The sequence below is a fragment of the Piliocolobus tephrosceles genome, chromosome 7, assembly GCF_002776525.5.
Source record: "Piliocolobus tephrosceles isolate RC106 chromosome 7, ASM277652v3, whole genome shotgun sequence".
Classification (NCBI taxonomy): domain Eukaryota; kingdom Metazoa; phylum Chordata; class Mammalia; order Primates; family Cercopithecidae; genus Piliocolobus; species Piliocolobus tephrosceles.
The window spans coordinates 66,779,515-66,805,609 of NC_045440.1; the positions used below are offsets into that span (position 1 = coordinate 66,779,515).

The 26,095-nt window shown below is 37.1% G+C and overlaps 1 protein-coding gene across 3 annotated transcripts in view; it reads right to left on the reverse strand.

Annotated features, from left to right (window-relative positions):
* PDE7A (phosphodiesterase 7A) overlaps nt 1-26,095 on the reverse strand; it is a 127,172-nt gene that overhangs the window by 70,575 nt on the left and 30,502 nt on the right. The window contains exon 1 of one of the 3 annotated variants that reach the window (XR_002733644.1): nt 3,224-3,318. The exons of 1 other annotated variant lie outside the window; for it this stretch is intronic. Coding sequence is in view for 1 of the 2 variants with exons in the window: in XM_023222333.1 (XP_023078101.1) it covers nt 3,224-3,283 (60 nt within the window). In the remaining variant the exon portion in view is untranslated. Of the gene's footprint in view, nt 1-3,223; nt 3,321-26,095 lie in introns of those variants that run through there. One more of the 3 variants, XM_023222333.1, reaches the window with a different exon arrangement.

A 26,095-nucleotide genomic window follows, 5' to 3' on the forward strand; every position in this document is an offset into this window, starting at 1 on the left:
AATGACACTGCAGATACTATGTAATAACTTGTCATCACCTATCAATTTGATAGTATCCAGTAACAACTCAGATAAGTAACTTGTTAAAATAAATTTTAAGGTGTTATCTCTAACAGTTCTCTTTAGGAGGGGAGTTGACATTATTATTATGTTGTTTTTTTTTTTTAATGTAGGAAGGGTATTTACTATAACAGTTGCTAGTTAGAAAGGTAAAATACGTATCACTTCACACATTAATGATTGTGAAAGACTGACCAATATTATTGGCTCTCTGTTAAACATCATAAAATAATATTAAGTCAAAAACTAGGTAATGCACATAGTCTAGATAACACCACGGCATACTAAACTTATTAAGGTAATCATTTTAGCCTCATTTATAGAAGCACTAATTTAGATATTAAAATGTAGGGTCTGTATTAATCTTAATTTATTAAGCAAAAAAGGCAGAGTTTAATTTTAAAATAGATACAAATTACACAGGGCTGTGCAAAATATCCAAGTTTTTCTATTTATTATAAGGCACTAATTTAAGTAAGGCTAGTCTACAAATACTTAGCTTAAATGCTATACTGAACCACAAGACATAGCTTTTATGAAATAAATCCAAATGAGACCAAAACTGTTTTTAAAGAATGGATTTTAAAATATATATCTGAACCCATCAACAAATACATCCTGAGTGATAATTCATTCACCTACCCACTTAAGAATTAAAATTAAAATGAATATTAAGCTCTCTCACTAGGTAGAATAATCTAAAGGAGGTAGGTAGAATAATCTACAGTAACTCATTTTGGAAAAAAAACTACAAATTATGAGTTCTAACAATAAAAATTTGACCTCGGTGTTACAATCATGTTGTTTTAAAAATAATTATATCTACTTTTATATAAGACTGCTGCACATGTAACAAAGATTTCTTTAAATATTATCATTTTAAAAACCATATACTACTAGAATTTTCTTTTTAATAACAGTAAAACAAATTTCATCAAAATCCTGTGTCACACTGCCAGTCATAAAACTCTCAGAGCTATCACCCACAGTCCCACCTCACTTCACCAGTGAATGGAAATCACTGAGAGGCTTCTACTCGTGACTTTTCTAATTTAGCCATCCTGGGAACAGCTTGTAAAGCAAACTAGTATAGGTCAAAACATGGGCGAGGCTGAGCTAATCAGAAACTGACAGCAGTAGCACAAACAAGTTAAACTGTAAAGCACCAAAGGACCCACTGCCTCACTAACAGGAGTTCTAAGTGCCCTGGTAAGACTCACCTTGAATTAGGGTGAATCATGCTTCCACAAAAGATTTGACTTGAAGGTAAATGATAAAAGGTGTAAAAGTTGTTCCCAATATTAGTTAATACATAACTTTTTTAAAGACAGACATGTTTTAAAACCCAGCAAAGATATTTTAAGTGTCATTGTTTTTATTCTGTTCCAAGTTTTCCACTAAATGATTTATTAGCAAAAAGTGCATTTCCATTACATGGTAAGAGTAATAATATATTAACTAACACTTGCTGTGCTCCTTGTGCCAAAAAAATGTTCCAAGTGTTTTCACACAAAATCTCACTTAACCCACACAAGATCTCTATAAGGTAGGCTTTATTAGTTCCACTTTGCAGATTCATAAACTGATGGTTAAAGGGCTTACACACAGGAGCACTGAATAAAATTTTTGGCAACACCAGCAAAAAAACAATAATATAGCAAAAGATGAAGCCCAGCCAAAGTTGTGAAGTCAATTTCCTCTGACATAGCGAAATGAGCTTTTTCAGAGTCGTCATCTTACATATGCTAGAAAAACATGTTTGTACTTGAGTGGCTAAAGTATTCAAATATTGCATTGATCTACCAAATAGTAGCCTTCCCATTCTTCTTCCTTTATTCAACATTTTTTAAAAAAAATAAAATATTAGCATTCTTTTTGTTTAAAAACAATGCAATTTTTTGGTGGTCATTAAAAGGGTAAAGTCTAGAGGCCAGGTGCATTTTCTCACATCTATAGCCTCAGTTCTTTGGGAAGTTGAGGCAGGAGGATTGCTTGAGCCCAGGAGTTTGAGATCAGCCTGGGCTACATAATAAGACCTCATCTCTACAGGGGAGGGGAAAAAAAAGTAAAGTGTCTGAAAACACCCACAAGACAACTAATGCATTATTAACATTAACTTGACCTTCATTCAATAACTTGGCAAGCCAATCCTTTAAAAACAAGAAAATAGCTGTCACTGCAACAAAATTAATTCTTAACTTTTAAAACACAAAGATTTTAAAATCTGAATACATTATTTTTCTTTAAGACATTTCTTCAATCATATTCACTAAGAAAAGAAGACCAACTTAAGAGATAATTATGCTTAAAATGTTATGTTTAAACGTGGAAAATTACATAGCAGTTATTAAAATCTTGCTTGAGAAAGAAAATTAACTTTATAGAAGCTCTGTTTCTCAGTTAAGTGATACCCTTAAAAATTCAGTTTCTCAATCTAGAAAGAAAAAAAGCTGCGTGGTGGATGAAAGATATAATCATTTTTATAGAAGAATAGAAAAAAAAATTTCAAACAGTATAATTTTAAATATTTTTTATTTTAGTTTTAGACCCTTGTCCAGATGAAAAAATGGCTAGCTAGCATTCTATCAAGAATTTCTCAAGCCTGACATTTAGAATTCAACTTCAAAAACAACATATATGTAATCCTACATTTATGTCAATATATTATAGCTAAGGCATGTATTTTAGCAGTAGCAAGACCTTAAGAGAAAATATGATAGAGGGTGGTTTTTCGTTTTTAAAAAGTTTATAATTGTTTAGAAATCCTCAACATTACACTTTAAATACACAAGTGTCATTAAATTTTCTCCGAGAGAATATTTAAAATATATACACCAAAAGTATAACTTAATTTCATAATCTTAAAAGTTAAACTTCTTTAGTCATAAAAACTTCTTTAAGGCAGTGATACTGAGGAATGCTGCTTTGATATTGGGGAAAGATGCTATAAAAAGCCCTTAAGAAGAAACAATGTGGGATAAGAATAAAAACTACAAGTAGTAAATTTAAGTGCTTTGGCCGACAGATGCAACTCACAGCTCTTTTAATCAGAGAATAAAAACTGAGGCAAAAGGGGGAGAAAATCGTCGAGCTATTTAATTCCTAACAAATATGTAAACTAATAATGATGAATGTCACCGTCCTAAAAATAAAGATGGCCTACCTTAGAGGTGATCCACTTGATAAGAACCAAGGCCAGACACCAGATCAATGTAATTCCCATTGGATCAATCAAAAGCCCGCTGCATAATCTCTCTCTTCTACTAGGGAGCAAGGAAAACTTCTTAGGAGTCTGATAAATAACCAGCTGTCCCGAGGCAAAAGAGAGGGGACACTGACTGCCTTGGACCTCAAGCAGCTGCCTTCCAACAGTGATCACCTGACTCCTCTGGGAATGCACTACCCAGCCAGCCTTCTTACCCAGCGCATGCTTCATGCCACAAACCCAGGGTTGGGGTAGAACTGCTTAAGTAATGTTGGAAGAGGGGAGGGAAAAGACTTTAGTGAGGGCTGACCTAACAGTCTAACAAAATGTAGGCAAAAGAGGACTCAGGCCAGCCCCAAACACTTCTACAATCTTAATACTAACAGAGTGCCTTAAAACAACTTTCAAAAAATATGTGGCAGTACTAAAAATGTCTTCATTCTTTTCACATAGAGTGTCCGGTGACATTTTAAAATACTAATGCATTTTATTCCATCTTTTCAATTTTTAATTGAAATTTGTTCAACTTTTTATTTCTTTTAGGGATAGAGTTACTTTATGAATGTTAGAGGCTGTCATATTATCTGTGCTTCTTAACATTATAATTCACTCATTTTGGACTTACTGAAAAAAAGTTAGTCTAATAGCGCATTTTCAAATAATTAAGGACATATTATTTTCAAGCCCTAACTGCAATCTAACTTATATTTTTGGTACAGATCTTGTTCTCTTGGCTGTAAGTGATCTTTCTAATAACAAAGTATGCTTCTATTCATCCGTCTTCATGACCAAGAGGCTGCAGATAATACTGCTGAGAAAATGCCTTTTGTGAAACTTTCATTCAAGTATTCGGCAAATTAAGCTGCTAATATGTACCAGGTTCTGTACCAGATGGCAGGGATAAAAGCATTGAGTAAAAGCAGACAAGGTTCCTGCCCCTGTGGTGCTTGCAATTTGGTTGGAGTGAACATTAATCAAATTATGTAAATAAACACAAAATTTTAACTGTAAAAAGTGCAATGAAGCAGAGGTAGGAAATGCCAGCAAACCTGAATCTGACCTAGTTAAGAGGTGAAGGACTTCTTCCAGAATCCCTGAAATGACCCTGAGATGAAGCGTGATGGCCCAAGAATGTGAAGACAGAAGACAGATCGTGCAGACAGAAGAACAGGCGAGAGGGCCAAAGGGTGAGACAAAACCAAGCCAAGCAAGTCTGAGAGAGAGAAAGACCAGGGCGGCTCAAGTGCAGGGAGGAGGAGTCAGATGACACTGCGGCACTGGGGAGTAAAGGCCAGGCCCTATATGGGCCACCTGGGAGTGTCCTGTCTGAATTTCAATCTACTGAAGTACTGTAGCAGATTTTGCTTTTTAAAAAGATCACTTTGGTCAAGTATAGGGAGGTGGGTAGCGGCTGGATGGGCAGTCAGGCCACCACTGCAGAGGTCCTGGAGAGAGGTGAAGATAGCTTGGGCTGACTGAAGAAACACCCAGGAGGTGACTGCAGTCCAAGACAAGACAACGTCATCTGATTATCAATGTACACAAATGATCCTAAAATATTTAAAAAGAACCAAAATAGTTCAAATAATAATATTATTTTCATTATCTAATCCTCAGTACAAAGAGCTTATTTAAAAGAGAAGTCAGTTCTAGGCTTGTCAAAATGAAGTGTAAATTAAATTTATAGGTGTAAATCCAAATTTTCCTAACTTGAAACCATTCTTAATACATGGCCATAAACTTTTCACTTCTTGCTACGGAACTAACAAGTTATAATACTCATATTTGCACAAATCCAGATAACATTTTTATTTCTGCCATGAGACTAGCTTTAATATGAGACTGTCAAGGTCTCTGATTACTCTGCCTTCCAGTAAGGTTCTAGCAATGAAACTTGAAGGATGCTTAGGCATGAGTCAGAGCAGCAGAGTGTATGTATCTTAGGCCAATGCTCAAGGGAAACACTGGCGGTCATCGGTAAGAGGCTGTGCAGCCTGGGCCCCGGGCTTCGAGGTCATTCTCTGCCACTCTGGCCTGGGCTATCCACTCCAAATCAGCCTACTATCTTGATGCTTGGGCCAGTGATGCTACCCTTCCCACCTTCACATTTCTCTTCCAATCAACTGCTCAAAAAGAGTCAAGTTTTGAAAAGCAAATACAAGATGGCTATTTTTGGTACAATACTTAGAAAATCATAATTGAGATGATTTAAAAAGAGGCAGTAGGAAAGACAGTTCTAAAAGTCTCACTGAAATGAATTTCTATCTAGATTATTTCTGCCATCTCAAAACTCTACTGGGCTTGAAGTTGAAAGCCTAGATTTATTTCCCAGCTTTACTGCCATGAGCAAATCACCACTTCTCTGTGACTTATTTTCCTCCCCTTTATGGGAGGTAAGTGGTATCCGTAAACAAATAGCTAGCTCATAGTGGACTCCCAACAAATTTTTGCTAAATCAGAATTACATTCTACTGTATTTAAAACCTAGAAATGAGAATGCCCTAACCACTCTAGCTTCACCTTAACTCAATCTAACTGCAATCACAATGGTCCATGAAGAGAACCTGCACTGTGTTTGCAAGTGCCCCGAGAAACCTTCTCCGATTCTCAGCAGGACAAGGCTCTTGGCTTTCATTTCTCACGCTAGTTAATAGGTTGGCTCCCTAAAATGGTTCCCCCAGCATCCACTTCCTAATTTCTACTAATGTCTGACATGGTAATATAGAGATAATCAAGACACAATACTCCCTCAGATCAGAAAATTTCCTATTAGAACAGAAACAGCTACTGAGTTTATGCCTAAAGTCACAAAGCTTTCATTGCTAATGACACATTTACATCACTCAAATCTTACAAAAATCTCAGGCAACACAGTTTTTCTTAAAGTAGTGATCTCAACTTTCTCAGTGTCATAAACCTAATGGCTATAAAACTTTTTCTTATTTTGAGATACATTTAGGACTACTTATCTTGGTGATTTATAATTAAATTTTAATAATAAAAAAATTTCAATAAGATGAAATAAAACAAATGCTGTTTCAAATTAATATAAAATCTCTTTTACAATAAATATTATGCTTATAACTTAGATAATTCTCCTAAAAGTTTATTTTTCCAGAGTTGGATCATGTAGTTTATCATTCTATAAAGTTACCTCTTTTACACTAATAACAAATGTATTCTTTTACATTAACTGTTTTTGTAGTTGTCTCAAATCCTTAGTGAAACATGGCAAAGTAATAAATCAGGTGACTATTCTAGAAAAATTAATGCATAGGATACACTTAAAATTTTCAAAAACAGAATTTGATACTATAAGAAGAAAGTATAAAACATTTTACCTTTCTGGGGTTTATAAGGCTAATATCAGAAAAGCTGAGTTAAAAGTAGACCTCACTATTTTATGAGTGTGATCAATAGAAAAGAAAATATGACTTTGTTCATTGTTTCTTAGAGAAGTAATCCAAGAGAAAATTTTATCCCCGGGGCTCTCTGCCACTCACAGGACACCTGTCAATCTTGGCAATAGCCTTTAGCTATCCATACAGAGACTCGGCATGTCCCTCTCTTGCCCAAATTAGGCTAACCTCATCTGCATTGACATCAGTGTCTATAATTTTGGAATCTCATGGACAGAAATAGTCTATCACAGAGTTCTTTATACAAATATAGTGTCTGCAGAAAACTATAACCAAATTTATGACAGAAAGTATGTGAACACTATAGTAAAAACCCTCCAACTGTGCTCTCATCGTTTTGAATTCCAGCCCACTTTAATAACAAGTAATAAATCAGAGTACGGTTTTGGTTTATTGCTTTTACTAAAAACAAAGGCTTATTATTCTTCAAATAGTATGAATTTTAAGTGACATGAAACTAAGAAAAAAGCTTCCATAACTAACAAAAACTTACTTAAAAGCTATGGTACTATGGGAGTTTTGCCATTCAATTAAGACCTTTCTGTAATACTGACTTAGAGCTCTGAACTTTTTGTCATGTAGTATTCGAATATTTGATGAACACGGCATGTGATTCCTCCTAGTACAAAGAAGTAAAAAAAACCAAAAACCTTGACACTTTACCAATAATTCAAGCCTTCAGATCTCAGAAAACATCATCTTATGATACTAAAAGCACTTAGAAAGTCTCTGGTGACATTCTTTTTTTTTTTTTTTTTTTGGAGACGGAGTCTCGCTCTGTCGCCCAGGCTGGAGTGCAGTGGCCGGATCTCAGCTCACTGCAAGCTCCGCCTCCCGGGTTTACGCCATTCTCCTGCCTCAGCCTCCCGAGTAGCTGGGAGTACAGGCGCCCGCCACCTCGCCCGGCTAGTTTTTTGTATTTTTTTTTTTTTTTTTAGTAGAGACGGGGTTTCAAAACCAAACAGACAAACAGAGCCCCATGCTACAATTAGGCACACTCCTAGCTGAAGAAACACACCCAGAGATAATGTATTTGGGCGGAAATACTTTCCCACCCAATTCTTCAAACTAGTGGAAGAATTCTAGAAGTAACCAACAGGACTCTTCATTGGATCTTGTCTTGTTCCACAGTTTATTTACTGGCATGCAGATCAGAAAAACACATAGCAAATCTGCATATAAAACAAAAGGTATATCAGCATGCTGAATTACAAAATTAAAAAAAAAATTAAAGGTATGTCAGTATGCTGAATTTCAATTTTTAAAAATTGTCTGCATTTGATATAAAATAAATTGCATGCCTATAAAACAATGAAAATAAGTTTTAAAAGTTTTCTTAAAAAAAAGGCTAAAATGTTTAAATTCTAAATTAATGAGAGACAATAAGTGAAGACAATCTTAGGAGAGACAATGAGATCAGGTACGTTTCCAAATCAAGGATGCTCCACTATCAATACAGGTCACATAAGAAGAATGAATTCAGTTCTGAATACCACTGCAGATGATACATGATTATATGACATATTTTAATGTCGACAGGGATATAATACAAGGAATAGTTTTACAACTGAAGCTTCAGGCAAAGAAACAAAAAGAAGGACAGAATAGGTGTTAAACTGCTGTAATATAAAATAACCTAAGGAGAAGTTTAACTTTATTTTGGGAAATTACATAACGCAGAAGTACGACCATGGGCACAAGTTTGTTAAAAACAGAATTTGACTCTTACTTCCTAAGAACTTTCTAGAGTTTATTACCACTTTCTACAATTAAAATCATGTTAGGATCTGCCTCAAACTAGTCTCTGTTCAGGGGCTTTTCGGGTAGGCTTGAACAAATGACTTTCAAGGTCTCTGCCAATTCTAAGGCTCTACAGTACTGTAACTGACAGCTCATAAGTGCTTATAGGCCAACAATTTTAATTTTAAATTTTAAACTTAAGGCAAACTTGAACCAAATCATGACAAATTTTTGTACTAGTCATCTGAAAATGCTATCACTCACAACTCTGTGAAATGAAAAATGGAAACATTCTTTTTCCATAGACAAAAGATAAATAAGATTAGCACATCATGGATGTATCTTCTTCAATTTAATAATGAAAGAAGTCTTTCTAAGAAAGCTACTGTTATCAAAGTCTCCTCAATGGGACAGTGCACCCACCACCACACCCCAAAAGACCAGGCCACATTAACTTTCTCAAAACTACTATGGCAACTAAGTGGTTACGGTGTTTATCTTGAAAGATACTTTTTTTTTAATGAGACTGATTTGTAGGTGAGGGAAAACAAAAAACTTCACCTATAAGTAGTATTATAAACAGACCAATACTTGTAGGCAAATATAAATTATAACATAGACATTAAGGAGAAAAACACCAATCTTGGCAGAAATAAGATACATTTTAAAAGAAGGCTTCTGAATAAAAGAATGGCAACTGTCCATAATTGCCTCCCTCTCCAAACCAGAGTAGAAGTCCAAAAATTTTCTGAAGTATACTGGAGGCACTTTGAATTGAATAGTACTTCTTCATCTCCACATGTAACACTGCAAAAGAGAGACACAAACACAGAGATTGAGATCTTCACTGTGTTAGGCACAAGGGAAATAATGTGAATGAGACACAGTCCTTGCCCTTACACAGCTTAGGTTTTTGTGTGGGCTACAAACAATCAGCATAACAACAAGTAATTACAATTACATGTAAATCCAGAGTACTATAAGTACCAACTAGGACAATTAACCCAAGATCTGGTAACATCAAAGAAGACTACCAGGAAAAATGCCACAATGTAATTTCATCCTTAAAAATGATGAATAAGAGCTTGTTAGGTACAGGCAGTGGGGAAAAGAGCCCCAGGCAGAAAAAGCAACATGTGCAAATTATCAGAGGTGAGCTAAATCTTCGCCAATGAAAAACATAAACAAGGTTCAATAAATTATAAGGTAACTGGTACTGGACTAGCTCTCCCATTACATAAACAACTAAAAAGTTAAGTTTTCAATATGAGATACATGAAACATTGTTTTCAGATGTTAGACAGCAAGTACTGCAGGACTTTGATCCCTGAGAGAATGGAAAAAACCAAGGTAAGCCCTAACATTGCCCAGGCTCCTTCCTATAGGCAGTGGCCCAACCTGAAAGCAAGGCAGAGCAATCCTGCAGAGCGCAGAGATCTCACAAAGCTAGGGAGACAGAGACTGCAGCTCAGGGAGGCTGAGGTACCTGGAATTTGTAGGGCTGAATGCCAGAGAGAAGGGAGCTGTGAGAACAAGGAGCTCCAGAAGTCTGAGGGTGGATCCCCTTCAATCTTTGGCTGAATACTAAGCTGAGTATGTGCAGGATGAGACTCCATGAGGCCAGAAAAATAATAACTACCAGGGAAAGAGCAACTACAGAAGAGTTCAGAGTCCCAACGAACCACAGAGAAGAGACCTCAGGGAATATCTGGGACAGTCCATGGAGATTCCAGAAATGCCCTACCTTAGGAGGTACTGACAGGTGAAAATGTGCTAGCTGCCCTCACTGTTTCAGTGCCTCCTTAGTCTCCGGCCTTGGCGTCCACTCTGGTGGCGCTTGAGGAGCCCTTCAGCCCGCCAAGGCACCGTGGGATCCCCTCTCTGGGCTGGCTGAGGCCGGAGCCTCCTCCCTCTGCTTGCTGGGAGGTGTGGAGGGAGAGGCACGGGCGGGAACCGGGCCTGTGCCCGCGGCGCTGGCCGACTAGTGTGAGTTCCGGCGGGTGCCGGCGCACTCTCGGCGGGCCCCTGCACACTGAGCGGCTGGCCGGCACCGGCCCAGGGCGGTGAGGGGCTTAGCACCCAGGCCAGCAGCTGCAGCGGTTGTGCCGGGTCCCGCAGCAGTGCCAGCCTGCCAGCACTGCACTCAAATTCTGGCGGGTTTGGCTGCCTCCCGGCGGGGCAGGGCTCTGGACCTATAATCCGCTGTTTCTGAGCTCCTCCCCCTGCGGTGGGCTCCCTCTGGGTCCAAGCCTCCCCTACAGGTGCCGCCCCCTGCTCCATGGCGCCAGGTCCCACCCACAGCCCAAGGGCTGAAGAAGAGTGCAGGCACAGCTTGGGACTGGCAGGCAGCTCCGCCTGCAGCCTTGGTGCAGGATCCACTGGGTGAAGCCAGCTGGGCTCCTGAACTGGATGGGGACTTGGAGAACTTTTATATCTAGCAGGAGGATCATATGTGCACCAATCAGCACTCTGTGTCTAGCTCAGAGTTTGTGTATACACTAATCGGTACTCTGTATCTACCTAACCTAGTGGAGACTTGGAGGACTAGCACTCTGTGACTCTGTGTCTAGCTCAGGGTTTGTGAATACACCAATTGGTACTCTGTATCTAGCTAACCTAGAGGAGACTTGGAAGACTAGCACTCTGAGACTCTGTGTCTAGCTCAAGGATTGCAAATGCACCAATCAGCACTCTGTGTCTAGCTCAAGGTTTGTAAATACACCAGTGAGTACTCTGTGTCTAGCTCAAGGTTTGTAAACGCACCAATTGGTACTCTGTATCTAGCTAACTCTGTACCTAGCTAAGTAGCACTCTGTGACTCTGTGTCTAGCTCAAGGATTGTAAACATACCAACTGGCACTCTGTCAAAACGGACCAATCAGCTCTCTGTAAAGTGGACCAATCAGCTGTCTGTAAAATGGACCAATCAGCAGGATGTGGGTGGGGCCAGATCCCTTCTACACTGTGGAAGCTTTGTTCTTTCACTCTTTGCAATAAATCTTGCTGCTACTCACTCTTTGGGTCCATGCTGCCTTTATGAGCAGTAACACTCACCGCAAAGGTCTGCAGCTTCACTCCTAAAGCCAGCGAGACCACGAACCCACCGGGAAGAACGAACAACTGCAGGCGCGCTGCCTTTAAAAGCTGTAACACTCACCACAAAGATCTGCAGCTTCACTCCTGACAGCGAGACCATGAACCCACCAGAAGGAAGAAGCTCTAGACACATCTGAACATCTGAAGGAACAAGCTCCGGACCCCACTTCTTTAAGAACTGTAACACTCACCGTGAGGGTCCGCGGCTTCATTCTTGAAGTCAGTGAGACCAAGAACCCACCAATTCCAGACACAGTACTAGGCCATCAGTGTAGAAAGCTCTATTGGAAACACTAACGAAACTTACAATAAGCATAAAGGGATCAGGTGGATCTGCAAGTTACTAAACTGCCTACCAGAACAGTACTTAACATTCTTTAAAAGATGACAAATCAAGAATTACACATTAGTAGGAAAAATAAAAAAGTCACCTCAAAATTGGGGTGCAGGGGAGCATTCAATAAAAACCCAAAAAATGATTAAGCTAATAGAATTGGTAGACAAAGACTTCTTAAATGTTATTGTAAATATGTCCAAAGATTTAAAGGAGAACATGTACCCAATGAAAGAAAAAAAAATTAAAAAATGGATCATCTATAGCTGAAGAATACAGTGTCTATACTAAGAAATTCATAGTTGGGCTTAATAGCAAACAAAACACAATATAAGAAAAAATCAGTAGAAATTACCTAACCTGATGCACACAGAGAGAAAAAAAGCCAAAACAAACAAACAAAAACATGAATCTGAACCTGTGAGCCTGCAGCACAACATAAGCAGTGGAGTAATTAGACCCCAAAAAGGAATGTAAAAGAGAGCAAACATACTTGAAGCAATAATAATGAAATATTTTTCTCATTTGATAACTATCAATCCATAAGTCAAAGCAGGTTAAACGAACACCAAACATAATAAAAACACAAAGAAAACTATACCTAGATACATGGCAATCAAATGCTGAAAATCCAAAAGCAGATAATGACATTACAAGAAAATAAAACCATGGACCAATATCCTCTATAAACACAGATAAAACAATCATTAAGAAAATATTAGTAAATCAAATCCATTAGCATATAAAAAGGAAATACATTATGAGAAGTGGAGAATCTAGGAATCTAAAGTTGATTTAGCATTCAAAAAACAATAAATGTAATTCAACATTACTAGAATTAAGAAAAATCATACAATCAGCTCAATTGGTAAGAAAAATGCATTTGACAAAATAGTCATTTATGATAAACAATCTTAATAAACTAAGAATAAAAGAAAACTTCTTCACCATATAAAGGACATCTCTTAAAAAAAAATCCATAGCCATCATTGTACTTAAAATAAGACGAAATACTTTTGCCCTAAGATTACAAGCAAAGTAAGTTGCTCTACCACTTCAACGTGGTATTGAAAGTCAAAGCCAACAAATACATTAAGGCCACAAAAAGAAACAGCATAAGGCATATAAATTAGAAACAAAGAAAAAACTGTCTTTTGTGCAGACAACATGACTGTCTATGTAGAAAATCCTAAAGACCCTACAAAAGAGCTACTAGAACTAATAAAAATTAGTATGCTCAATAGACACAAGGTTGATATAAAAAAATCAACTATTTCTACATATTAGTAAAAAATGATTGGAAAATGAAATTTTTTAAATACCATTTGCAATCATAACCATAAACATAAAATATTTAAAGATAAAATTAATAGGATATATGCATGATCCACACAATGAAAACCATAAAACATAGTATGGGGTTGAACTGTATCCCCCCAAAAGATATGTCAAAGTCCTAACCCCCAGGTGCCTATAAATGTGACCTCATTTGGAAACAGGGTTTTTGCAAATGTAATCAAGGTAAGATGAGGGCATACCGGGTTAGTGTGGGCTTTAAATCCAATGACTGGTGTCCCTCTAAGAACAGGGAAATTTGGACAGACACACAAACGCACAGGGGAGAAGGCCACGTGAAGACAGAGGCAAAGATTGGAGTGATTTATTTATAAGCCAAAGAACACCAAGGATTGCTATCAACCACTAAAAAGAAGCTAGAAGAGACAACTGCCTCCTGGGAGCAAGGCCTTGCTGACAACTTGATTTCAGACTTCCAGCCTCCAGAAGTGTGAGACAGATAATTTCTGTTGTTTTAAGGCACCTAGGTTTTGATACTTTGTTTTAACAGCCCTAGTTACTAATACATGTGTTTACGGATTGGAAGATTCAATATTGTCAATTTTCCCTTAATTGTTCCATAAATTCAATGCCGTCTCAAAATCCCAGCAGACTTTTTTTAGAAATTTGATGCTCAACAAAGGCACCAAAGTAATTCAGGGGAAAGTATAGTCTTTTCAATACATGACACTGGAAAAACTATATAAATATTTTTAAATGAATAAAATAAAATTTAAAATGAATCTAACACTCAATCTCATGCCATACACAAAAATTAAAAATGAATTATATATTTACACATAAAGACTAAAATAATAAAATTTCTAAGAAAATGTATGAGAATATATCCGTAATCTAGGGTTAAGTAAAGATTTATAGACACAAGAACACTAACCGCAAAAGAAAAAAAAATGTGTTAACTGGACTTCACTAAAACTAAAAATCTCTGTTCTTCGAAACACAGTGTTAAGATATGAAAAGGCACAGACTCAAAGAAAATAACTGTAGTATGTAAGTCTGATAAAGAACTTGTACCAAAAAAAGGCAGAAAAAAGAATTACTATCCAGAAGTTTTTTGAGATGGAGTCTCGCTCTGTTGCCCAGGCTGGAGTACAGTGCAGTGGCATAATCTTGGCTCACTGCAACCTCCACCTCCCGGGTGGGTTCAAGCAATTCTCCTGTCTCAGCCTCCCAAGCAGCTAGGACTAAAGGCATGCACCACTATCCCAGGCTAATTTTTGTATTTTTACTAGAGATGGGGTTTCACCATGTTGGTCAGGCTGGTCTCGAACTCCTGACCTCAGGTGATCCACCCGCCTTGGCCTCCCAAAGTGCTGGGATTACAGGCGTGGGCCACCTTGCTGCCTGGCCACATTTAAAAACTCAAAACTTAATAAGACAACCCAATTTAAAAATACATGCTAAATATTTAAACAGACAAGTCACAATAGAAGATATACATATAGCCAATATGTATATGGATGCTTAACATGTTTAATCATTCAGATAAATGCAAACTAATGTAACTACAAGATACTATTACCCACAAGAATGGCTAAAATTGAAAACTGACAATATCTAGTGTTGACAAGGATGTTGAGCAATTAGAACGCTTATGCAAATTAAAATGTATATCTGAAAAACAACTTGAACACAAATGTCCATAACAGTTTTATTCCTAAAAGTCAAAGCTGGTAACAACATAAGCATTCATCAACTGATGAATGGATAAGTAAACTGTGGCATATCCATACAACAGAATATTACTCAGCAATAAGATAGGGCAAACTACTAATACATGCAATGAAATAAAAAAATATCAGAAACACTGAGCTAAGTGAAAGAAGCCAGGGAAAAAGAAAGTATGTGCTATGATTCCATTTATATGAAGCCCTAACAGGCAAAACTAATCAATAGTGATAGAAGTCAGATCAGTGGTTGCCTGGGGCAGGGACTGGGGGGAACCTATGGCAAAGGGCCCCAGAAGAACTTTCTGGAGTGACTAAAGAGTACAATATCTTGATTGGAGTACTAGTTACATGAGTGTACCTGCTTGTCAAACTTAATCAAACTGTGTACCAATTATCCCTCAAAAAATGGAATTTCAGAAAGAGGAGCAAAATCCATCCCATCCCCACCTCCCAGAGGAAATTTAGCATAATTACTAATAGAATTTAAAGTTAAATTGAAAGCAACAAGAGGGTTGAGACCACAGGAGTAATCAAAACTGTCAACCACAATAAGGAATTTGAATTGCATGCAAAGACAAAAGGAAGTCACCGAGAGGTTTCATCCAGGAGATTAATACACATTTTAGAAAAAATACTCTAGGTCCCAGAGTGGAATGGATTAACACAGTGGAAGACTTCACTCTTCAGGGAGATCTGTAAGAAAGCTATTGCCTTAATCCAGAAGAGAAGATGGTCTAGACTAGGGTAGTAGACAGGAGAATAGAGAAATGTGATGGGATCTAAGAGGTTGATTTGTTTTAACGTCAGGAGAGGTTAAGTGTTTGGATACTAAGGACAACTAAGTGGAAATGTTCACTCGTGCCTGGGTATGGGTCTCAAGGCCTTGAAAGAGAGCTGGGCTAGAGATGGGGGCTTGGAGTAATCTTCTACCAATCAAGACTGGTAAGTAGGATTACCCAAGGAGAGAAGTGAAGATAGCTAAAACCAAAACCTTTAGGCTCACAGACAGAAAAGGACTAGGAGGGCCAAAGGCCAAAACTCACAAATGGTAACTATTTAAACTAAATAGCAGCCCCCAAAGATAGCTGTTTTTTGAGACACAGCAGGGACTCCCTTTTTTAGGGACTCGCAAAGGAAAATCCTTAAGTTCCTTCGATGGAAATTCCAGGCATCTAGCTAGCCCCAGAGGTAGCTACTTAACCAGAACAAGAAAGTAACAGTAGCCTAAAACAATATCCAAAGAAGTTAAAGCTCCAGAGGTGTTTGCTTTCCCTATAGAAACTAAAAATAACATCTGAACATACGTCCCTGAATTGTCTTTCAGAGGCTCGGACCCCCACCTAACAGATCCACTGGCACTTGGAGTCCAGATAAGGGGACAGTGAAAACTAAACTTTATAACTCACTTTTTGTTCTAAGTTTCTTCCTGCAGCACTTGGAGAAAGTCACACCCCCTAGCCAGTTAACATTTTTCTACTGACCATAAATTTTTAAACAAAGCTTCTCTTCCTTAATTAAAGGCAAATCAGAAGATCTTTGATCTACCTACAACATATAAGCCCCTACTTCAAGACATCTCAAACGTTTAAACTTAAACCAATGTATAATCTCTCTGTATTGATGTATGATTTTGCCTGTAGCTTCTGCTTTCCTGAAACTCACCCCTGTGTTTAAAAATCCTTGCCTGCAAGTCATTGGGGAGGCCAAGATTTGAGCATTTAGCTGCCTGTCCTCCCTGCTTAGCACTCTGCAGTAAACACCTATTGCTATGTTCCTCTGTGTGGGTATTTGGTTTTACTGTGCCAGGTGAGTAGGCCCCAGTTTGGTTCTGTAACATTCTCTATCACACATATACATACCAGAACATTCCTCTCCCTCTCATACCTCAGTAAGGTTAAAACCAGAAAGAAGCCACTTTGAATACAATATAAAAATAAAGTGACAAGAAGGCCCTTGCTCAACAAACATCAAACAGAATCTCCTTTTAGGACTTAAAGTTTCTTCTGGTGCTAGGCTAGAAAAAGAACATTAGGTTCAAACCCTCTCCATCTCCCCATCTGCTCCTTTAGTACCTTCAGAAGATGAAAGCAAGCTATTGCAGCTAACATCAAAAATTCCTTCATTCAGGTCTAAAACAGACACAGAACAGACACTGACTTAGTAGTCAAAAATACACGGTGGCAGAATCAGGTAGAGTTGTGCACTCCTTTTGGCCCATCAACTCAGGAGGTTGAGGCAGGAGGACCATTTGAGCCCAGAAATTCAGGCCTATGATTGCACCTTTGACTAGCGACTCCACTCCAGCCTAGGCAACACGGTGAGACCCCTAAATGCTACAAAAAGTAAAAATAAAAAAAGACTCCAAAACAAAATCTGTGTTGCTATTATTATTATTAACTGGGTGGAGTGAATGAATCTGTTTAGCAAAGTCTCTAAGAATACTTCCATTTCCAACAATGGACTAGTTTAGAGACCCAACTCTACCACTGAAAACAACTAAAAATGCTGGGAAATATTGAAAATATCTTCTGAAATGAATCCACGAACAGTTAAGAAAAATAATTATTCTGGCAAAAACAGTAAAAGAAGGAATGCAACAAGTAATGAAGCTGGCTTTCAACTCAAGGTCAAATTAAAGTGGGTGAGCCTGAGTTTTAGGATTTTCACAACCTCATGGGTTGATGGAACAAAAACTGACAAAGCCAAGGATCTGGCCAAAGTATAGAGCACCTCCCAGTAACTTACTAATGGAATACAATAAGCAATAATTACATTCTACACTCATTTTAAAAAATAGCTTGAATCAAAAATAAATAAAGAGAAATAATAGCTTGAGTCAAATCATGTGCAATTTGATAACCATCAGCTAGGAGAACATGATACAAATTTATGCAGGCTGGCAAAAAGATAGTCATCTCTTGGATTTGTTACTCATTTTGATGAGCTTAATTGCAAAGGCAATTAAGACTAACAGCAATGCAACTTAAGGAACTCTAACTAGAACAGCTTATAAAAAGCAGTTTAGTAAGGTCCAGAAAAAAACTATTTTCTCTTAACACCATTTGTTTACATTTAATAAAGTAAGAGAACATGAAGCCTTCTGTATTTAGCATATGTAATTATAACACTTTGTTTAAAATAGAAGAGACAAAAAATTAAGAAGGCAAAAATAACTTAATTTGCATTGAAGTACATGGTGCTTCTTGTTCAAAAGAAATTCATTTATGATCAACACTACAAAGAAATTTAAAAGTTAAGCCATATCATCTAACATCAACAAAACTTTCTCATTAAGAAAATACTTTGTTCACAGACACAGAAAGTAGAATAGAGGTTACCAGAGGCTGGGGAGACAGAGAATAGCAAGTTATTGTTTAAGAGGTACAGAATTTCTGTTTGGGATGATGAAAAAGTTCAGGAAACGGATAATCGTGATCACTGCACAACACTGTGATTGTACTTAATGCTACCAAAGTTGTGCACTTCCAAATCGTTAAAATGGCAAGTTTATGTTAGGCATATTTTGCCACAATGAAAAAATGAAAAAATATTTTCATGTAATTCATTGAAGTTAAGAATTCTCTCTAGTCTGAAATTCATGCAAACAAATATGCTCTTAAAATTGGACCAGGGGAGCACTGGCTTTTGTTCATCTGATCACTGATTCAAATCCAGTGTTGACTCTTCCTAACTACAGAGTCTTCATACAAGTTATATTCTAAACCTCAAGTTTTCTCCACCAGGATAATGGGATAGTACTTGCACACAGTTGTTATAAGGATTAAAACAGATACTGATGGTATTCATAAAGATAATCCACGAAAATAAGGTGTTTTTATCCAATTCTCTTCCAAGTCCAAATAAAGTCATCAACTAAAATTTGCAAACATGAAAAATCATCTATCTTTACCTAGTATGATATAGTCTGGATATCTGTCCCTGCCCAATCTCATGTTGAGATGGAATCCCCAATGTTGGAGGTGAAGCCTGGTGGGAGGTGTTTGGATCATGGGGTGGATCCCTGATGAAAGGGTCTGGGCCATCCCCTTGTTGATAAGTAAACATTTTGGGTTCACTCATCTGGTCGTTTTAAAAGTGTGTGGCACCTCCTCCTCCCCACACTCTCACTTGCTCTTGCTTTTGCCACATAATGTGCCTGTTCCCGCTTTGCCTTCTGCCATGACTGAAAGCTCCCTGACGCTTCACCAGAAGCCAAACAGATGCCAGCACCATGCTTCCTATAAAGCTTGCAGAACTGTGAGCCAAGTACACCTCTTTTCTTTATAAATTACTCAGTCTCAGGTATTTCTTTGTAGCAAAGCAAGAATAGCCTAACACACAGTGCTCTGATAATATATTCAGGCATATCGATGACTTGATTCAATCTTTAAAATGAGTTCTGCCTCTCTACAGAGCAGACATTACTCAACCTTGTTCCCATTGCTCCCATTTAAATGGCCAGCTTCTCTAAGTTACAGCAAGAGACAGACATGGTATTTTAAAAGGAAATAAATTGAAGATTCATTATCAAGTGAAAGTTTGACCATAGTGCTCCCCTTTTCAAGTTTTGGCTAGCCAGCACTCATTGTACTCATCATTGTACTCAACGTAATAGTCAATTTTCAGTCATCTGCATCAATAATCAGGCGTACATTTAACAATGTTAAACCAGTCAGAAATTTTCCCAAGTGTTTGAGAGTCTAAATCACAAATCTACTTTTAGGAGACAAGACATGGCCGGCATAGGTGGTAGTTAATCTTTTGAAGAATGACAAACCCCCTTTAATGGCAAAATAGTTTGTACACACCCACAAGACGGGCCTTTTTCTTCTGGTATCCACTGACTGAGAAAAGTACAAAATAACAAAACATCATTGTGATTTTATGTTTAAATGGATTTAACTCATCACAGCAGTATTTATATTTGAAATATGTTTATATATATATATATATATATATGTAAGAGAGTTTTTAAGTTTACTTTTTGAAATACACACGGATTCATGAAGCTCCTGTCAATTCCCAAATCCTCCAGTCTCTCAGCCTCTCGAGAAGCTGAGGTCACAACTGTGTACCATCATGCCCAGCTAATTTTTGAAAAATTCTTTTGCAGAGATGGAATCTCCCTATGTTGCCCAGGCTGGTCTGGAACTCCTGGACTCAAGCAATCTTCCTGCCTCAGCCTCCCAAAGTGTTGGGATTACAGGTATAGCACTGTGCCCGGCCAAAGCTGAAAGTTTTAATTCACTGTATGAACAGTTAAGAATCAGTTGGGTATAGTACAAGCAGTTCACGGCTGATGACTAATATATATTTAAAGAGCCCCTTATTTAGAACCTGGGATACAAACTGGTACCACAGTAGCTTTGCTTATTTGAGGTAATGTTTCAAGTACATTTGATTTTAAAATTATGACTCCTGTTCACTGAAAAGTTTCTAAAGTGTTGGGCAGAACACAATTTTCAATAGTAGTCAAGTAAACATTTAATTGAGCAGCAGAGACTACCCTATATAAAGAAAATGAAATATGGTGCTGTAGAGGTTAAGGCAATTCCATCTTGGATGCTAATCTACCAATGTTGACTTCTGATGAACCTGTTCTGGGAAGGCCTCTAAGATTCCAGTTTATCTATTGTTTCCTGTGTAACAGCACGGACTTACCGTCAATCTTGCTCTTAGGTCAAAACAACCTTCACGTTATCGTTTTTCAGTTGTCCTACACATTCCTTCTGAATCACGTACACCCCTTCCCTATGGTGTATAAGCCCTGGTTTGAGGGATAATGGTGCTGCAGATTCACCCTTGTGTCTTGCTGCTGCCTAAGACACAGGCATGGCTTCTGTTGGAAAGTCCCTATCAAATGCTTCTTTCTGAGAAACTGGATATGTTAGCCACTTTCTCAGCTCTCTCAAACTTTGGGGATAGGTTTGCACAGACCTGCCCACCACAGAACAGTCACTTACTCTATTATTATACGTTAAAACTTACGTGATTCTTACATCACTGTTTGAGCAAGCACTGGTGCAAACTTCTGGAAGGCAATTTGGCCATGTTTATCAAAGACTTAAAGCTGCACCTAGCACTGTAACTAGTTACACTACTTCTAGGAATCTTTAAGAAAACAATGATGGATGAGCATGAAGATTTAGCAACAAAGATTTTCATTACAGCATTGTTTATAATACTGAAAAACTGTAAACACTCTAAATATTCAAAAATAAGGAATGACTGGTTGATTGATTATGAAAGTAGAAACATGAAATATTTACAATCATTTAAAGTAAATGCTGCAAAACATAAATTTTCAAACTATTTTCCAACTGATAATAATGTAATTCTTGGACGCTTTTAACTATTTTACATTTGTAGTAAAAAAAACGATGTACTTATTCACTTTGTAAATTCTTAAAGACAGAAAGCAGATTATCAGTTGCCACGGGCTGAGGGAGAAGGGAGTCGGGAGTGCTAATGGGTATAGAGTTTATTTTTTGAGGTGATAAAAAAGTTCTGGAATTAGAGTAGTAAAGGTTGCACAACTTTGTGAATAAACTAAAGACTACTTAATCGTACACTTAAAAGGGTGAATTTTATGGCATGCAAATTTCTTTAAAAATGCACATATTCAAACACTTTAGAATTTTAACTTGGTGGGACTCCTACCAAAATATTAACTTATGTTGCCAGATAAATGTGTTTATATGACTCTTAAATTAGGCTGTCCCTTGGCAGCTGTGTGCATGTATGTGAATGTTTCACACATGTTACTGATTCACAAAGTTTGGGCTCTGCACTGGCCTTCATCCAAGTTGGAGCACATGTCAGAAATTCATTCCTTTTCCATGTGGCTGTCCAGTTGTTTTAGTACAATTTGTTGAAAAGGATATTCTTTCCCCTATTGGATGGCCTTGGTACCCTTGTCAAAAATCAGCTGACCACAGACACATCTGTTTATTCTTCTACTCTCAATTCTATTCCATTGATCTACGTGTCTAAGCTTATGCCAGCACCCCACTGTCTTGATTATCATTGCCCTGTACTAAGTTCTGAAATCAGGAAGTCCTACTTTTTTTCTTTGTTTCAAGATTGTTTGTGCTATTTTGGGTCCCTTGCAATTCCATATACTTTTTCAAATCACTTTGTCAATTTCTGTAGTAATTAGCTGGGATTCTGAAAGGGACTATATTGAATCTGTAGATCAATTTGGGGAGTACTGCCATTTTAACAATATTAAGTTTTCCAATGCATGAACATGGGATATTCTTCCATTTATTTAGATCTTCAATTTCTTTCAATATTGTTTTGTAGTTTTTCAGACAATACACTTTGCACTCCCTTTGTTAAATTTATTCCTAAGTATTTTATGCTTTTCCATGCTATTAAAACTTGAGTTGTTTCCATTTCATTTTCAGGTTATTCACTTTAAGGGTACAGAAATACAAGTGATTTCTGTATGTTGATCTTGCATCCTGCAACTTTGCTAAACTCATTTATTAGTGCTAAAATTTCTTTAGTAGATTCCTCAGTATCTTCTATATAGATAATCATATCATCTGTGACTAGAGATAGTTTTACTTTTTCCTTTCCAATCTGGATGTTTTTTATTTCTTTTTCTTGCCTAACTAACTTGGCTAAAACCTTTAGTTCAATGCTGAATACAAGTAATACCAGCAGACATCCTGATCTTGTTCCTGGTCCTACAGGGAAAGCATCCAGTCTTTACCATTAAGCACAACATTAGCTGTGGGTTTCTTGTAGATGCCCTTTATCAAGCTGAGGAAGTACCCTTCTATTCCTAGTTTTCTGGGTGGTTTTATCATAAAATGGTGTTGGATTCTGTTAAATGCTTTTCCTGCATCTACTGAGATAAGCATGTGGCTTTTTTTTTTTTTTTTTTATTCTACTGACATGTTGTATTACAACAATAGCAAAAGAGACAGAACATGGGTCAGTGATGATGATTCTGAGCTGCTGAATTAACCATATCTGGAGCCACTAATCCCTGGGTCTTCTAGGTAAATCTTATTGTATAAAATAATTTGGTACAAGTTTTTTGTTTCTTGCCACTAAAGAAATTCTGGCTGATACGAGTGACATGCTGGAGCCTGCTCACATTGGTTCAGGACAGCCAGTTCTATACATGTCTTCCCCACCCCCATTCAGTGATACTGCACCGACAGCTTCAAATCAGCCATGTTAAGAAGATGTACACTATTTAATCTTTATTGAAGTATAGAGAAGACTGGAATAGGAACATTCAGTGCCGGTAGTTAAAATGAACAGAAATTGTTAAGCACCATTTTTCTTTCAGAGGTCCAGTTGCTACACATTTACCAGCATACCACTGGATACAACTCTATTTCAAAGTTTTCTTTTCATCAAATCTACCTTTTTATTCCCATAAAAGTTAATAATAATAAATAAGTTATTAAAATAAGAATTTTACCAACAAAATACTATATATATATCTGGGTTTCCAATAAGATCTTACTAGAAAAAAAATCTCCCGTATTTATTTCTATAAAAGAATATTTCAGAATATGGAAAACTACCGACATTGTAAGTTTTTTTTAAAAAGAAACTATGAAACATTACACACAGTAGGAGAATCTATTTCAATGAAGAGATAATAGGACTGCTGAGCTAAACACCAATATGTTCACAATGTTATCTCTGAGTAGTAACATCACAAATGATTCTTATATTTTTGCATGTTCTTTCCCTTGATTTTTAATGATGAACATGTAAACTTATTAAGAGTAATAAAGAAAAATATAATTCATATTTTCAAAAGGAAGAAAAGTAAAACACAGTAATTTTTGTCCATGAGAACAAGAAGACACTTTTTTTCCTTCCATTTTATCTAGGAAGAACCTATGCAATTCCTTGCAGGTAGGAAGGTAGCACTAATTCTTAAACTGGGTGATTCTTTGTTGCTATTTATAATACAAAGTTATAAACTTGTTCTCTACCTCAAGAAAATGTAGTCATAAATTGACTTAGGATATGCATAAGAAAAGTGCTGTATTCTTCACACATAATTGCTTTGAAAATAATGTGATCTGATTCATGAAATTGCATAACCTCTACTCCTAAAGAGGATATAGTAAAGTGAAGTAGCACTGGACCAAGAGTTAGAAGATTTGGTTTCTGGTTCTAGAGTTAAACCTTATTAGCCATGTGACCTCTGGCAAGGAGCAATCTCTCTGAACCTAAATCTTCTCATGTGTTAAATGCAGCTAATAACACCCATTCCTCTTGACAGGATGAAATAAAGTATATGAAGACTATCAAATGAAAGACGGTATTAAAAGCACTGCTTCATTACATAAACATTGTAAGTCTTTATTTTTTATTTTTTATTTATTTATTTATTTTTTGAGACAGAGTCTGGCGCTTTGTCGGCCAGGCTGGAGTGCAGTGGCCGGATCTCAGCTCACTGCAAGCTCCGCCTCCCGGGTTTACGCCATTCTCCTGCCTCAGCCTCCCGAGTAGCTGGGACTACAGGCGCCCGCCACCTTGCCCGGCTAGCTTTTTGTATTTTTAGTAGAGACGGGGTTTCACCATGTTAGCCAGGATGGTCTCGATCTCCTGACCTCGTGATCCACCCGTCTCGGCCTCCCAAAGTGCTGGGATTACAGGCGTGAGCCACCGCGCCCAGCCAACATTGTAAGTCTTATAACAATGGTATTTTGTTCCATTTTGATACAAAAAAAAAAACCAGCTTTATAATCAGGAAGTTATGATGCCAGTTTCTCTGGTAACAGGTTAATTTGCTCAGTGCTTTGAAGATCTTTGTATCAAAAAAGGTTTTAAAAATATTTTCTTCACTGCTTCACTCTTTTAAATTTACCTCAAAAAATCCAAGAATGATGTCAACAGACTAGCATTACCACAGCATGACACTAGAAAAGCCAAGGAAGCTATAGATTGATTTCAGTAAGAAATGTTGCTGTAAAAGAAACTACCATCAGAGTGAACAGGCAATCTATAGAATGGGAGAAAATTTTTGCAATCTACCCATCTAACAACGGGATAATATCCAGAATCTACAAAGAACTTAAACAAATTTACAAGAAAAAATCAAACAACTCCATCAAAAAGTGCGCAAAGGATATGAACAGACGCTTTTCAAAAGACATTTATGCAGCCAACAGACACATGAAAAAATGCTCATCACCACTGGTCATCAGAGAAATGCAAATCAAAACCACAATGAGATACCATCTCTCACCAGTTAGAATGGCAATCATTAAAAAGTCAGGAAACAACAGGTGCTGGAGAGGATGTGGAGAAATAGAAACGCTTTTACACTGTTGGTGGGAGTGTAAACTAGTTCAACCATTGGGGAAGACAGTGTGGCGATTACTCAAGGATCTAGAACTAGAAATACCATTTGACCAAGTGATTCCATTACTGGGTACATACCCAAAGGATTATAAATCATTCTACTATAAAGACACATGCACACGTGTGTTTACTGCAGAACTATTTACAATAGCAAAGACCTGGAACCAATCCAAATATTCATCAATGATAGACTGGATAAAGAAAATGTGGCACATATACACCATGGAATACTATGCAGTCATAAAAAAGAATAAGTTCATGTCCTTTGTAGGGACATGGATGAAGCTGGAAATCATCATTCTCAGCAAACTATCGCAAGGACAGAAAACCAAACACCGCATGTTCTCACTCATAGGTGGGAACTGAACAATGAGATCACTTGGACACAGGGTGGGGAACATCACACACGTGATGGGTGAGGTATAGCATGAGGAGAAATACCTAATCTAACTGATGAGTTAATGGGTGCAGCAAACCAACATGGCACACATATACATATGTAACAAAGCTGCATGTTGTGCACATGTACCCTAGAACTTAAAGTATAATAAAAAAAAATACTGCTGTAAAAGCCCTGAATAAAATATTAGCAAGTAGAGTCATCAATAGAACAATATTTTTTTTTGTTTGTTTTAAAAGGAAAATGTATTTTAACCAAGTAAAAATCATCCTATTTTTTAAGGATAAATTAATATTAGAATATCTCCTAAGGTAATTTATCGTATTAGAGCAAAGGTGAAAAACTTAAAAGTATCTCAATAAATGACCCAAAATTATGTGAATAAAATAAACACTCCCATATAAATACTCCTAATATTCAAACATATTTTAAGAAACAATCATTCCTAATAAAGAAAAAGGTAAAACT